The sequence below is a fragment of the Phascolarctos cinereus genome, unplaced genomic scaffold (assembly GCF_003287225.1).
Source record: "Phascolarctos cinereus isolate Bilbo 61053 unplaced genomic scaffold, phaCin_HiC Scaffold_2;HRSCAF=192, whole genome shotgun sequence".
NCBI classification, from domain to species: Eukaryota; Metazoa; Chordata; class Mammalia; order Diprotodontia; family Phascolarctidae; genus Phascolarctos; species Phascolarctos cinereus.
In genome coordinates, this window is record NW_027555625.1 from 354,180,261 (window position 1) to 354,196,303 (window position 16,043).

Consider the following 16,043-nt stretch of genomic DNA (forward strand, 5'->3'; position numbering starts at 1 on the left):
GAGGCTCAAGCAGAGGCTGAATCAACTCTAGTCAGGGAGGCTATGGTAGAAATCCCTGCCTAATGGAAAAAATTAGTGGCATACTGGAAAGATCACTGGATTTTCAGTCATATGAACCGAGTTCAAATTCCAGCTCTGCCCCTTAGAAATTCTGTGATTGTAGAGCAAGTCATTTTCCCTTTCTGTGCCTCAGTTTCTTCATCTTTGAAATGGGTGATGGTTATAGTAGGTGACCTGTGAGTCCTCTTCAGCTCTAATATCTTTTAGTCCCATGGGGAATCTCCCGGCTCTGTGATTCTGTGAGGAACACCAAGACTCCTTCTTCACCGAGACTGAAGTTGACCCACTAAAGTCTTGACACTGGATGAGATTTTACTCTAAGAAGCCAAATGAGGAAGACCATCATCTTTTTTAGTCAGAGCATCCCCGCTGAGCACACAAATGGACCTTAGTGCCCACACTCATGATGACACACAGACATAAAGAGGTAACTGTTCATACACATACACACACATCCCCAATCACTTCTATAGAAGGGCACACAGACATTCAAACACACACACAGACACACACACACAGACACACACACAGACATACACACACACACACACACAGGACCCCAATCACCTCTACAGAAGGGTATACAGACATTCAAACACAAACACAAGCACACGCCTACACAGAAACTCGTATTTAGAGTGGTATTTGTGAACTCACACAGAGAAAGCTCCGTCACCACCACTCACAGTTGTATATCCCCAGAGAACCACAGATACATGCACAAACCTACACAACCTCCCAACAGAAATTCATCTCCATGGGATTTAAATGTACACATACACTCACACAGATGAACCCCACATATATACACAAAGACAGACTGATGTGCACACACATACTTCCACGCATACAGTTAAACTCCCAGATCTGCCTCTATCAGAGATGACCACACACACCCCCACATTCTCATACCCATACACAATCACACAAAATATTCCATATCCATAGAGATGTACACCCATAAAGATGAGCACATGTACATGAATGCCAATGAACAACACAGAGATGCACATACACTCACACAAAGAAAAAAACAATGCCAAGAAACAGACCCACATGTACACCCTCACACCCAGAAAGAGATGTGCGCACACACAACACCTCCCCCACGTAAATTGGCTTGGCTCTGCATAGTTTAGCTCTCCATTGATTTGACTACTTACCTCTTAATTCCCACTCAGGCTTAAAATGCAATGTGATTTTCTCAATTACTGTTAAACACTGAGCACCTTAGATTCAGACATAATGCATGGTAGGCATTGTAAGAAGTGCCCTGAAGTGAGAGACAAGGAGACTTGAGTCCAAGTCTTTACTGAAGTCAGTCAACAAGCATTTTGTCACGCACACTGACTCATGGGATGACGTCACTTCAGTTATCTAAACTCAGCCACAAGGAATCTTGTGAGCTGGGGCAAAAGGGGGTGTTGCTGAGAGAAGGGATAGACCCTAGACAGCAATCTCATTTTCTTCTCACTGCCCACAATAATCTAGTCACCTCACTGAGCCTCATTTTTTCTCATCTATGAAATGGGGATAATACTCATAAATACCTCATAGGGTGTTATGAGGAAAGTGCTTTGTAAGTCTTAAAGTGTTACATATAAATGCAGGTGGTTATTAATCTTCCTAATAATAACAATAACAATAATCACGCACAAGCAGTCTCCTAATCAGTCACTCTCCCGCTCAAAAACCTTCAATGACTCCTGATTTTCTACTGCTGTCTACAGTGTGGCATAGCCCATGCCTCTAAAGTCCTATCCATCTCTCATACCATCCCATACTTGGGATTAGCAAGCATATTAACAAGCAACACAACTCCCCTATAAGTAATTAAAAGCATAATACTATTGATGATATGGATGGGGTCATCTCCCAACAGTGGTAGAAACAAAGCAGTGAAGGAGAAAGAATGCTAAACAGGGATTTCGATGTGGGTTCAAATCCCGGCTCTATCCTTTAGTAGCTGTGTGACCCAGCACAGGTCACTTCACTTTCTGTGCCTCAGTTTCCCTACTCATAAAATAGGGATTATAACATTTGCCCTGCCTCCCTCTTCAAGTTGTTGGGAAGATCAAGTGTAGTGATGGCTTTGTCATTTCTTAGGTATTATTATTTATTAAGAGACCAACCAGAAAGTCTCTTGCACCGGAGCAACTCCATCATGGAGGATTTACAGAAGATGTGTCCAAGAATGGGAGGTTCTGGATGACAGGTTCAAGAGGAGCTACAAGTCTACCACAGTGGAGAGAGCATCCACACTGAAGAGTCACAGAGTCAGGTTATTGAGTCCAACTCCCTCATTTTACAGGAGGCCCAGAGAGGTTAAGAGACTTGCTTAGGTTCACCCAGCTAGTAAGCACCTGAGACAGGAATCAAACTGAGGGTCTTCTTGACTCCAAGGCTAGCACCCTACCTTAGCATCATGGGTTTAGAAAGAGAAGGGAACTTAGAAGCCCTCAACTCCATCCCCTTCATTATACAGATGAGGAAATCGAAACCTAGAGAGACTATATGATTTATCTGGGACCACATGATAATAAGGGGAAGAGCTAGAATTTGAACCCAGGTCTTCTGACCCCAAATCCAGAATTTTTTTTTCAGTCTTGTGATCCTGTCCCTTGGGATCCATCCAAGCATCAAAGAATCTATAGTTCACTCCTATAGCCCTTGCATATCAAAGCTTTGCCACACACGCCCAAGCAGGCTCAAATCTGCATGAATCTGCAGGCTTACCTTCCCAATGCCCGGGTTCTCCTTGGTTTTGGCCACCGATCTCAGTAGGCAGGGGGGTGCGGGTGGAGGGCTGAGCTGCAGCACACCACTAAAGTTTGTCCCGTAGATGGAAAAGTCATGTGCGGGGGTTAGGGGTGGGTGGGGCTTCTTCTTCTTGGAGGCCAGGTTAAGCTTCTGGGCTGCTCTGTGAGGAGAAATGGGGGAGAGGGAGAGAGAGACAGAGAGAGAGACAGAGAGAGACAGAGAGAGAGAGAGAGAGAGAGAGAGAGAGAGAGAGAGAGAGAGAGAGAGAGAGAGAGAGAGAGAGAGAGAGAGAGATTACGTTACATTCCATCCCATTTCTGCAATCGAGACGGGCAAAACAGATGTGTGCTGTCCCTGCTGCCTGCTTAGCAAATCAAGTCATTCCATTCTAATCAGATTTCATAAGGACACACCATCAGGAGACTAATAGAGGAAAATATGGACAGAAATATGGCTGGCAAGATAGTCTCTTAATTTCTCTCCCAGCAGAGTTTCAATTATACAGTAACTTTTTTTTTCCTAGCCACTTGGCAGTTGAATTGAAGGCTGTGGAAATCTCATTGACATCATCAATTACTGAAATCAGTCCCTTGTCACTTGGCTGGACCAGATGGGTTTTCCTGGTGCTAGTGTTTGAGAAAGTGATATCCTGGGATCTAACAAGTTACTCTGCAAAAGAAGGCATTTCTTTACATTGTAAAACATCTCCAGCTGTTTTTAGTGAAATTAACTTAAAATAAACTTGGCTCCTCATTGCTCAGAAGGTAAAATGCCAAGTCCCTAGATTGGCATTCAAGGCCTTTCATTGCCTGGTACCAACCTACATTTTGAGCCCTATCTTGTTTCCTACACTTTGCATCCCAATCAAACTGAATTATTATTAACTGTTCCCTGTTCTCATCTTTCCTTCTCCTGCCCATGCCCACCACAGGGACTACATCTTATATAAACTTTCTCTTTCCATGCTTTATTCATAGCATGTGCTTATTACATTTTTCTGAATGAATGAATGAATGAATGAGTATTTGGGGAGAAAGCCTTTGGATGAATTCTAAACATTTGGGGCTCAAAACCCCAAAGGCAGTTCTTGCAGATTTATGCTTGACAGAAGAGAAGTTTGGATGGAAAGCATCACTGAAAAATTAAAGAATGAGGAATGAACACACCTGCCACTCCTACATTGAAAACTACTCCCTCCAAGCTAATTTCCAGATGAAATTAGTTCAACTAGTGAGAATTCAGCGTGACGTTGTGGAACTCATATGAAAACCAAGAAGAAAAAGACCTCTGAGCAGAGAAAGCAGGTGGTCCCAAGTACCTGCCCTAAACTCATGCATGCTACTCACAGTAGAGAGGGGACCTAAGGCTTTACTTAGAGATCATTTACTTTCATTTTACCATAATTCTTACTGAACTGGACTCCTTGGGTTCCTAGGACCACAGAAAATGAGAAACAGATGTTTAGAAAATCACAGGATTAGGAGCGGAGAAGTCTTATAGATTAGCCAGTTCCTCAGCAGGATTTAGAGAAGCTATGATTTGCCCAAGGTCACAGAGGTAGTAAGTAACCAAACCAGTCTTCCTATTCCAAAGTCAGAGCTCTCACCATTACACCATACTGCCCATAAGAAGCAGGCATAGTAAGAGTAGTGGGGGTAGGGTCAGCCTGACACTGAAGAAAGAGACAAAAGAACTATAAATAGCACACACAAGAATGCAAAAGGCCCAGCCATCTGGAGACATTTAGTGTCCAGGGAAACAGTCCCCCAAGCTCCAAGAGGCCCACAGGGGTATTTCTGCATTCCAGTAACTGGTGCTTCTAATAATGACTCTGATGAGCCATCCAGCAAAACATATAATGTTCACATGTAATGATCAAAGGATCATAGAATTTAAAGCAAAAAAAAAAAGATCTTAGAATTATAGAATATCAGAGCTGGAAGAAACTTTGGAGATCACCTAGTTCAGAGGTTATCAGATTTTTCAGGGGTGGGATACAGGAAAGTCTCACAACACAGTGCCATTCTTTGATGTAAAGAGTTAAGGTATATTGAGGGCAGCTAGGTGAACACTCACTAGCTGTGTGACTCTGGGCAAGTCACTTAATCCCAATTGCCTCACCAAACCAAAAAAAAAAAGAAAGAATTAAGGTATACAGATTACATACATTGGCAAAACAATGGTAGTTCTATAAAATCTAGGCTACACCTGGAAAATCTCACTGCTATAGAACACCTTTCGAGAACCATGGATTTACTGCTTACATTCATTTTACAGATGGGAAAACTGATGCCCAGAGAATTCAAGTGGCTTGTTCAAGATCCTACAGGTAGAAGTTGGAGAGCCAGCTCTCAAACGCAGGTCTTCTGAATTCAAATCTAATGCTTTTCCTACCATACTGCACTGTTTCGCAGATGTTGCATTTTCTACTTTTCAAGGTATATTCACATATATTAGCTTGTATCCTCAAGAATAACAATAAAAATAATTGTATGAAAGAATAGTTACAGGATATCAACTTGTTCCATGATCATTTCTATCTGAGCCCCATCAAAAAAAAAAAAAAGATGAGAAGAATAAGTTTATGATGGATGGAGAATGGTGATGATGGAGGAGCCCATGGAATGACAAAGATCCAAGTGTATAACCAAAAGAGGCTCCGTGGGTAACATCCTCCACACAACCTCAGCCGAAGGTATAGCAACAAAGTAGCACAGAATGGGGCTGAGTCATCCACATGTGTGGAAATGCGGAGGTTTATGATTGGCAATTCAGGAGCAAATCACTGCTACCCAAAATTATAGAAGGCTTATCCTTAAGAGTTACAGACTTAGTGGTAAATGTAGATTATGCAAAGAAGCACCTACCAAATACCTAGCAAGACACGACCCGGTGGTTAGAATCAGAGACTCATTATTTTTATAGATTGACAGTCAGTAAATACTCATACTTATAAATACAGACCTCAAAATACCCTGGAGAACTCAGCCAATAAATTGTGTTCGTGATCTCCAAGATATATGGAACAAATAGCTTTCAAAATCTAGAGATCTAGCAGAAGACGTCAAAATCAGGAACATGAGGTACACACCATTCTTGTTTGTCTGTCTGCCGTGTGTATTGTACACCAAGGATGCTTTTGGTGAACGTAGAAAGGATGCTACTAATACTCTTACTCAACTACTCAAATACAACTACTCAAAGGTAGTTATTTTATCCCCTCGTATAATGATCAGTAGAATATTAAATATGAAACAAGAATAATAGGTTAGAGACCTATCTTAGGACCATTTCTATCTGAATGCCGTTAATGAATGAATGAAGAGATAGATTATAATTATGATGGAGGAGGAGGAAAAGAAAAAAAAGGTAAAGAGGAGGAAAAGAAACAGTGTGAAGTAATCAATAGAGAATGGCCTCAGAGTCAGGAAGACCTCAATTCCATCTCACCTCACACAGATCCTGGCTGTGAGATCCAAAGCAGATCTCAGGGCCCAGAGCAACCCTCTAGGGACCAAGAGCTGCAGATCTGGATTGGCTGTTGATGTTCGTGACCCCCATTTGGAGTTTTCTTGGAAAAGTGGTTTGCCATTTCCTTCTCCAGATGAGGAAACTGAGGCAACTAGGGTTAAGTGACTTGCCCAGAGTCACACAGCTAGTGTCTTAGGTCAGATTTGAATTCACAAAGATGAAGTCTCTCTGACTTCAGGCCCAGAGCTTTATCCACCGCGCCACCGTAGCTGCCCTGATCTACATTGGTAGAAATGGTTTACTCACCCAAAGTTGCCCTTGCAAATGAAACCATGGTCTGTGCAAAATTATCATTGCTATTGTTGTTGTTATATTATCATGCAAATCTTAAGATGCTATATAAAAGTGAAATGTATTTTCATATAGTCTCATCTGATTAAATAAGATTAAGCAAATGTATAGGGAAGGAGGAGATAACATTATTCACATTTGAGCAGCAGGAATGTGTGATTTGCTTTAGAAAGATTCCCATTGTAGATAGTTTAAAAAAACTTTTTAAGCTCTAGTGCATAAAAGGGATGATCCACAAATCTGGGTCTCCATTAAGATTCACCTCCCAATAAGCTCCATTAAGGTAAGGACTAAATCTTGCAGCTAAATGCTACATCTCCTGAGTCTCAGTTTCCTCATCTGTAAAAGGAAGATTTCTGAGGTCTCGGCCAGCTCTTGATCTACAATCCTAGGGCGCTGTCCTCGACAACACACAACCTTTCTTTAAAGTAGTATATAATTGTGGGCAATTATTCAATTTCCACATTCTAAAGCTCTTTCCAGGTGTGGCATTCTATGCTGTGATTCTACATTCTCAAGTCTCTTCTAGCTCTAACACTCTGTGTTCTATGTTCTAAAGTCCCTTCCACCTCCAACACTCTCTGTTCTATGTTCTAAGTTCCCTTCCAGCTCTGATGTTCTAGGGCTCATTATCTATTGAGGGTCAGAAAAGGACAAAGTTCTCAACCACTCTACACAGTGTCAACATTTAATAATAAGGTATCGAAGTGAAATGAATTTCAAAAGGAGAGGAAGGAAATATTATTTATTTGTTTGTTTTTTAAATTTTTTGGTGAGGCAATTGGAGTTAAGTGACTTGCCCATGGTCACACAGCTAGTGTCAAATGTTTGAGGCCAGATTTGAACTCAGGTCCTCCTGACTCCAGGGCTGGTGCTCTATCCATTGTGCCACCTACCTGCCCCACAAATATTATTTATTAAGCACCTACTATGTGTAACGTGCTTTATAAATATTATCTTATTTGACCCTCCCAATAATCCTGTGAGACAGGTGCCATTATCATACCCATTTTACAGTTGAGGAAACAAAGGCAGGCAAAGGTCAAATGAATTTCCCAGGAAAATACAGCTAGTAAATATCTGAGGTCACATTTGAACTCAGGTCTTTCTGACTCCAGGCTCAGCCCTCTATCCACTGTGCCACTCAAAGACAAACTATTATTGATTTATCTTAAAAGAGCAGTGTGTTGTGAGAGACACTGTAGCACAGCAGAAAGATTCCTCTGATTAAATAAGATCAACAATAAGAAGGAAAATTAGGTTTGACTATCAGTTCCAACACTTGCCAGCCATGTGACCTTAGCTAAATCATTTCCCTTCACTGAACCTGTTTCTTCAATGAAAAGGGGGTATCATAATAACTCCCATTACTTTCTTCACTAGGTTGTTTTTTAGGCTGATTTCCAGAGAAGCTGATTTCCAGCTCAGCAAATGAGAACTCAGGTCCTAGCATTGCGGGACTCATGGGAGAATCAGGGAGAAAGCAAGAGACTTCTGAGCAAAAGGCTCACAGGCTTGTTGGGAGGAAAATACTTGATTTTTTTCAAAAAAAGGAATGGGAAAAGCAAATCTCACTTATCTCTCTGAGAATCAGTATCCCCATTTGTAAAATGGGGAGAATCAATCATATCCATAAAAAGGAAGGCTATATGGTTCAGTGGGAAAAAACACAGGATGTAGAGTCAAGGGATCTGAGTTCAAATCCTACCTCTGCCTTTTACTACCTTTGTGGGCTTAAACACTTCATTCCACTGAGCCTGTAGAATGAAAAGCTTGGGGTTACATGATCTCTAGGGTCCCTTCCCTCTAAACTCTATTATCCTCATGGGGTTTCTTGAGAAAATACTTTTTTAACTTTACAGTATTATAGATATGAACTGTTATTATTATTTTCTGGAGTATGATTCAACCTACTCTTTTCATTCCCCAGGATCTCCAGGGGCAGAATTAAAAGATAACTAATTACTATTTGGACAAAAAAAAAATACTGTGCCCAAATTCAAGAACAAGTTCACCCGAGAAGCAGGAGGTGATAACTGACGATGCTCTCCTGGCAGAGGAATCATTTCCCATTAACAATGTTATTGTAATTATTACCACATTACCAACTACTTTCTCATTCTTGGGGGACAGGCACTGGCCAACACCTCCCAATAAGGACTGGGCATCCTGGGTTTAATTCAACCTTAAAGTCTCTATGCCCACCTCTTAACTATCTAAGAGCTTTTGTTAAGGTGAACATGTTGGGCACTAGGAATATAGAATAGTTACAGGTAATCTACAGAACAAGTAAAGAAGTGATCTGAGGCCCTGTGGGGCAGCTGGGTGGCACAATAGATAGAGCGCCTGGCTTGGAGTGAGGAAGACTCACCTTCCTGAGTTCAAATCTGGCCTCAGACATTAGTAGCTGTGTGACCCCTGGGCAAGTCACTTAACCTTGTTTGCCTCACTTTCCTCATCTGTAAAATGAGCTGGAGAAGGAAACAGCAAACCACTCCAGTATCTCTGCCAAGAAAGCCCCAAATGCGGACACGAAGAATCGGACATGATTGGAATAACTGAACGGCAATGATAACAACTGAGGACCTTGGGCATATGTGGAGGAATGCTAACAAGTAAAGTAGATGCTTTTCTGCTCAGCAGATTCTCAGAAAGAGAGTTCAGTATTCATCACGCGTATGGTCATTCGATCTCAAGCAACTCTCTCCCTACTCTGGGTCTCAAGTCTCACCATCTACAAAACAAGGAGGTTAGACTAGATATGAAAAATGTAGTGGAAGACCGTGGTACTCAGCTAAAATATATGGGTTCAAAAACTGGCTCTGCTAACTTGAGGAAGTCACTTCTCCCTCTTTGAGACTCACTTTCCCCAAATGCCAGGTGAAGGGAGTTGGATTCGATTATTCTAAGATTCCTTCCAACTCTAAAATTCTACATTCTCAAGTCCCTCTCAATTCTGGAATTCTACACTACATTGTGTTCTTTGTCCTCAAAGATCCCTTCTGGCTCTGATGTTCTGTTTTATGTTCTAAAATCTCTTTCAGCTCAAAGCATTGTAGTGAAATGGGATCAAATCAATGGATCCCTCCCAGCTGCATATTGGCTTAGAAAACCACAAATTAATATTATCTATGTTGTACTGTATTTTTATTTATTTTGTTAAACATTTCCCAATTACATTTTAATCTGGTTTGGTCCCACTGGGGAGTTTTGCTGGCCATGAGTTTAGTACCAGTAGAGCTGGGTTTGAAAATCACCTCAAACACTTAGAAGCTAAGTGACTCTGGAAAAGTCACCTAACTTACTTAAGCCTCAGTTTCTTCATCTGTACAACAGGAATCATCATAATACCTACTGCACAGGCTTGTTGTGGAACTAATGAGAAAACATCCATAAAGCATTTTGAAAACCTTCTTTTTCCCTCCCAGATTCACAGTGAGGAAACTCCTTCTACTATAGCATATCTGCAGATTTTCTGAAGCATGTATTCTTTGAGGAGAGTAGACTGGGGCACCGAGGGATTGTTAAATGACTTATCCAAGGTCACATAGCCAGTATATGCCAGAGAAAAGATTTGAAGCCAGGTATTAATGATGATGCTAGCTGTCTCGAGAGGCAGCATAGCACAGTGCCAATAGACAATGGAAGAAAGGAAGGAAGGAGGGAGGGAAGAAAAGAAGGAGGGAGGGAGAGAAGGAAGGAAGGAAGAAGAAGAAGAAGAAGAAGAAGAAGAAGAAGAAGAAGAAGAAGAAGAAGAAGAAGAAGAAGAAGAAGAAGGAAGAAAAGAAGGAAGGGAGGGAGGGAGGAAGGAAGGGAGGGAGGGAGGAAGGGAGGAAGAGGAGAGGAGAGAAGGAAGGAAGGAAGGAAGGAGGGAGGAGGGAAGGAGGAAGGAGGAGAGAAGGAAGGAGGAGAGAGGAAGAAGGAAGGAAGGAAGGAAGGAAGGAAGGAAGGAAGGAAGGAAGGAAGGAAGGAAGGAAGGATTTATTGAGTGCCTAGTATACCACTGGAGTCAGGGAAGGCAAATTAAAATCTTATCTCTGATGTTTACAATTTATGTGACCTTGGGCAAATCTCCCTGAGTCTCAGTTTCTTCATTTGTAAAAAAAAAGAGGTTGAACTAGATGACCACTGTGCCTGATTCTCTTCCAGCTCTTGATCTACAATCCTGGGAGCTCACACAATCTCTTTTTAAAGTACTGTATAAATATGGGCAATTATTCAATTTCCACATTTGAAAGCTCTTTCCAGGTCTGGCATTCTATGCTGTCATCCTAGGTTGCCAAGTCCCTTCCAGCTCTGACACTCTATGCTCTATGTTCTAAGGTCCCCTCCAGATCTCATGTTCTATGATTCATTCTCTCCTTGAGGTCAGAAAAGGACTAAGATTTTCTTTCTGGGATGGTCCTGACGTACTCTTGTGGTCTCTATTAGCATGCCAAATGGCTCCATGATTTTCTATTTCCCATTTCCCTTGATGTCTACTCATCCTCAGACCTCTCAATTCTAAAGGACTTGCTCCCTCTTCCTCTCTTCCCAAAGACTGTTATTTATTTAGTCTGCCAAATGAAACCCTTGGAGTGGAACCACACCTTGGACTCTCGGGCCATGAGCCCCATCTCCCCTTCCAATTAAACCTTCTGCAGAACAGCTCTATATTATCTGCCTTCCTTGCTGTGAGATCTACCGCCTGCATTTTGCTTAACTCCTTTTCTCTTTAATAGGAGTTGTCTTTTAAGATACTCCAGGGACAACCTTCCTCATAGCGAGGTGTCATAGCAGAAAATAAAAGTAATCTACGACACATTTAGGGGCACTCAAATATAACGGCGACAAGGGACAGGCCCTAACCCGCTCCTCTGAACAATCCACAGATTATAGAGGATTCGTGGGGCTGCCCAGCAGGCCTACCAGAAGTTCAATTACCCTGTGCATAGGACCAGGAGATCAGGCTTGCTAGGGCTGGATCTAAGCACATAAACAAATATTCACCCCTGGAGAATGGCGGGGGGGGGGGGGGGCGGGGACTGGAGGGGTGCGATGGAGAGAGAAAGGAAGATGGGAAGAGGTTGTCATAGCCGTAAACATTCTAAGTGGTGACACTGTTGAAAGAATGGAATGGAATGCCACCTTACACATAGGATCACAGGAAAACACAGAATCAGAGACCTCAGTCTATAAGGGAATGAGGGGACACATATTTCTCCAACCCCTTTGTTTTACAGGTAAAGAAACTGAATCCCAGGGAGGTTAAATTATTTGCCCTGTGTAATATAAGTAGCAGAACTCTGCTATATGTATGTATGTGCCTACATTGTCTCCCCTAATTAGAAAGCAAGCTCTTTGGAAGTAAGGACTGTCTTCCTTTTCTATGTGTATCCCCAGAGCTTGGCACATAGTAAGTGCTTTGGAAATGCTTTTTTCTTTCCAAGTAGGGAAGAAGGAAACAAACATTTATTAAGTACCTACTTAATGTGCCAGGCACTGTGCTAAGTGCTTTACAATTATTATCTGATGTGATCCTCACAACAACTCTAGGAGATAGGAGTTATTGTTATCTCTATGTTACAGTTGAGGAAACTGAGGCAGCTAGAAGTTAGGTGACTTGCCCAGGGTCACACAGCTAGCAAGCATCTGAAGCGAGATTTGAACTCAGATCTTCCTGACTTCAGGCCCAATATTCTACCCACTGTAACAAGTAGCAGAGCCAGTATTCTAACTGAGGTCCCATAACTCTTCATTCAGCACATTTCTGGTTCTATGTAGAGGCAGCTGTATATTTTTCCATGGTGTTTCCCATTTTTCGTAGAACTTCAAAACAACTCTATGAAGTAGGTGGCATTACACTGTCTTTTTCAGGAGAAGAAACTAAACAGACATATAAGCAGACAGAAAGACATACAGACAGGCTGACAGAAGGTAGCAAGAAAGAGAAAGGTTAAAAAAAAAAGATGGAGAGATGGACAGAGAGATAGAGTACAGAGAGGGCAAACAATATCTTCAGCAAGTCCTCTCTCCTCCCAGGGTCTTGGGTGCCATTAACAAAAAGCAGCTCATGTTTAAATAGCACTGTCAGGTTTGCATTGTGTTTAATAGACATTCTCCCATTGACCCATCATACTAAGGTACCTGTAAAATTGAGTGTTTTCCAGGCTGGAAATCCCAAGGGTTTGAAATCCATCTCAACTGCTTACACTACCTTCCTTGTCTTCGTCAGGCTAAATATCCCCAGTTGCTTCACTCGATCCCTTTATGATTGTCTTCAATGCCTTTCAACAGTCTGGTTGCCCTGCTCTGGAATCTCGAGGTTTTTTTCCATTTCCATGCTATAGAGTACTGCCCAGAACTAAAGACAATACTCCATGGATAGTATGACTAGGACAGAATACAGTGATATTAAAACCCACCTTGTTCTGAACATTTCTTCCTCCATTAAGGGACCTAGAAGCATTTATTTTTTCTGGTTTCCATGTCATATTGTTGACTCAATATTGAAGTTGCAGGCCATTAAAACATGCAGATCTTTTTTTCCCACAAAGGGAATGACCCTTGCCCTTAAAATGGCTAACTGGAAGTTGATAGCCAAGATAATTAAGGAGACAGTGTGCCAAGATCTGGTAGATAATGATGGCTGAGCCACTGTCACTAATGTTGGGAAGATTGTGGAGAATGGAAGATACCACAAGACTGGAGAAGGGCCAATGTTGTCTGGATTGTCAAAAAAGGGAAGAGAGAAGAGTTGGTAACCTATAGGTCAGTTAACTTGACTTTAATTCTTGGGAAGTTTTTAAGAAGGATCATTACAAGATGATTGATAAACATCTAGAAAAGAAAGCAATGATAACAAAAAGCCAGCACAGACTTATGAAGAACGGGCCAAGCCAAATTAATCCCATTTCCTTTTTTGACAGGGTTACTATTTTGTTGTTGTTCAGTCACGTCTGACTCTCTGTGATCCCATTTGGGGTTTTCTTGGCAAAGACACTGGAGTGGTTTGACACTTCCTTCTCCAGCTCATTTTCCAGATGAGGAAACTGAGGCAAACAGGGTGAAGTGACTTGCCAGGGTCGCAGAGCCAGTAAGTGTCTGAGGCCAATTTGAACTCAGGTCCTCCTGACACCAGGACCAGAGCTCTATCCATTGTGCCATCTAGCTGCCCTGAAGTTACTGTACTGATAGACTGAGAGAACGTTATGGATGAAATTACCTAGATTTTAGCAAAGTTTTAATAAAGTATCTCATACTATTAAGAATACAATTAGATAAATTCAGAACTGGTTGGATAGCTGGACTCAAAGACTCGTTGTTAATGGTTCCAAATCAATACAGCAGGAGGTCTCTAGTGGGGTGTTCCAAGACCTTCTCCCAGCCCCAGACTGTTTAGCATTTTTATCAATGATTAGAGATGAAGGCATAGATGACATACTCATCAAATTCATGGATGATGAAAAGCTAACTGAGGAAAAGCTAACAAACAAGGTGAAATTCACTAGGGATCATGTAAAATCTCACCTGAACAAAAAAAAATCAACTTCGCAAGTTGAAGATAGGGAAGACATGGTCAGACATCAATTTGACTGAGAAATTTGTTGTCGTTCAGTAAGTTTTTCAGTCATGTCCAGCTCTTTGTGATCCCATTTGAGGTTCTCTTGGCAAAGATACCGGCGTGGTTTGCCATTTCCTTCTTCAGCTCATTTTACAGATGAGGAAACTGAGGTAAATAGGATTAAGTGACTTGCCCAGGGTCACGAAGCTAGTAAGTGTCTGAGGCCAAATTTGAACTCAGTTCCTCCTGACTCCAGGCCAGGGGCTTCATCCACTGTGTCACCTAGCTGCCCTGAGGGTTTTACTGGACATCAAGTTCATATGAGTCAGCAATGTTCTGCAGCAATTAAAAAAGCTAATTCAATCTTAGACCACATTAAGAGAGAAATAAGGGGATGACAGCAACCCTCTACTCAGCCTTTATCAGTCCTCATCTGGAGAATTATATTAAATTCTGGTGGCCATAGCTTAAGGAGAAGCAGCATCTAGCCACAAAGATCCCCAAAAGGACCTCCCTTCCTCTCTCTACCAACACCCCCTCCCACCTTCAACTCTACAGTTAATGGAGTGAGTCTCAGTCAGAAGAGGAAGTAAAAAATTCCAAACACAGAGAGCCCTTTCCTAAAGACCAGGCAACACCTGGTGTTTTAAGAAGCAACAGAAACCTGAGGCCTCAGGCCCTTAGCTACCCCATTCCATGTATCTTCTTGACAGGAGCCAGCCCTACCCCAATATCAGGCCTCTACTCTGTGGCTGAGACTCTGCTTCTGCTCCCCTAGAAACACACCTTCCTGTCCTCCCTGCCATTTTTGCAACTCTGGAAAGTCCACTTGGAAGAGAGGGGAAAAGTTATCTCTTACAGCTCTCTCCCCACTCCCTCTTAGAAACTGCTTGGGTCACTTCCTTCTGTCCATCTCCTCCCCCGAATTAATCACTGGTGTCAATGTTTCTCCTCATAATCAGGGAGGAGGCCCCTGGGTTTGTTTACAGAAGGAATGAGGCCTCTCTGGACTGAAACTGCTTGTCTGTCGTCTGTCCATCAGAGGATCTGGCCAGTTGGTTTCACTCAGGCCTCCCCTGGCTGGCAAACCTCCCCCAAGGCGCCAGCCTGGGGCCTCCCCCATGAGCAGGGTTGAGGGGGAAGTCTGAAACAATAGCATTCAGGCCTCTCCCTTTCAGGCCTCAGCCCCTGGGGGAAAGTGGTCAGCCCAGAGAGAGGACCAAGCCTGAGACGCCCTCCACAGGACTCCTCCTCTAGGAACCCAAAGTCACAAAACTATAGAATCTCAAAACCACATTTGGAAGGGACCTCAGAGAGCAACTAGTCCAAGTCATAATTGAATAGGCATCCCTTCTACCATATCCTAACAGATGGAGAAACTGAGGCCCAGGAAAGTGACTTGCTGGAGGTCAAAGTGACCTGATGGTAGAAGTGACATTAGAACCTAGGAATCATTGGATCAATATCATTTATAAAAGATACCTGCTTGCAGACCACCAGTGATGGGGAGCTCACTGTGTGACCTTGGACAAGATACCCCTTCTGGGACTCAGTTTCCTCTTCTATAAAATAAGGGAATAGATTGAGCAGTGGTTATCAAAGTGTGATCTGCAGACCATTGGGGAGCCCCAGAGACACTTTCAGGGGGTTGTTGACGTCAAAACTGTCACCATAATAACACTAAGACATTATTTGCCTATTAACTACATGTTATTTCAGATTTATCCTGTATATATACAAAACTGCATGTTCTCTCCCTCATTAGACTGAGCTCCTTGAGGGTGTGCGCTGCCTTTGACCTTTTTCTGTATGCCCAATGCTTAACACAATGCCTGGCACATAGGAGGTGCTTAATAAA

The 16,043-nt window shown here is 42.3% G+C and overlaps 1 protein-coding gene across 1 annotated transcript in view; it reads right to left on the bottom strand.

Moving 5' to 3' along the window:
- The window catches only part of KIF26A (kinesin family member 26A), a 165,588-nt gene that overhangs the window by 48,571 nt on the left and 100,974 nt on the right, over positions 1–16,043 (bottom strand). Inside the window, 1 exon segment of the mRNA XM_078150387.1 lies at positions 2,797–2,980. Within this exon segment, the coding sequence (XP_078006513.1) occupies positions 2,797–2,980 (184 nt within the window).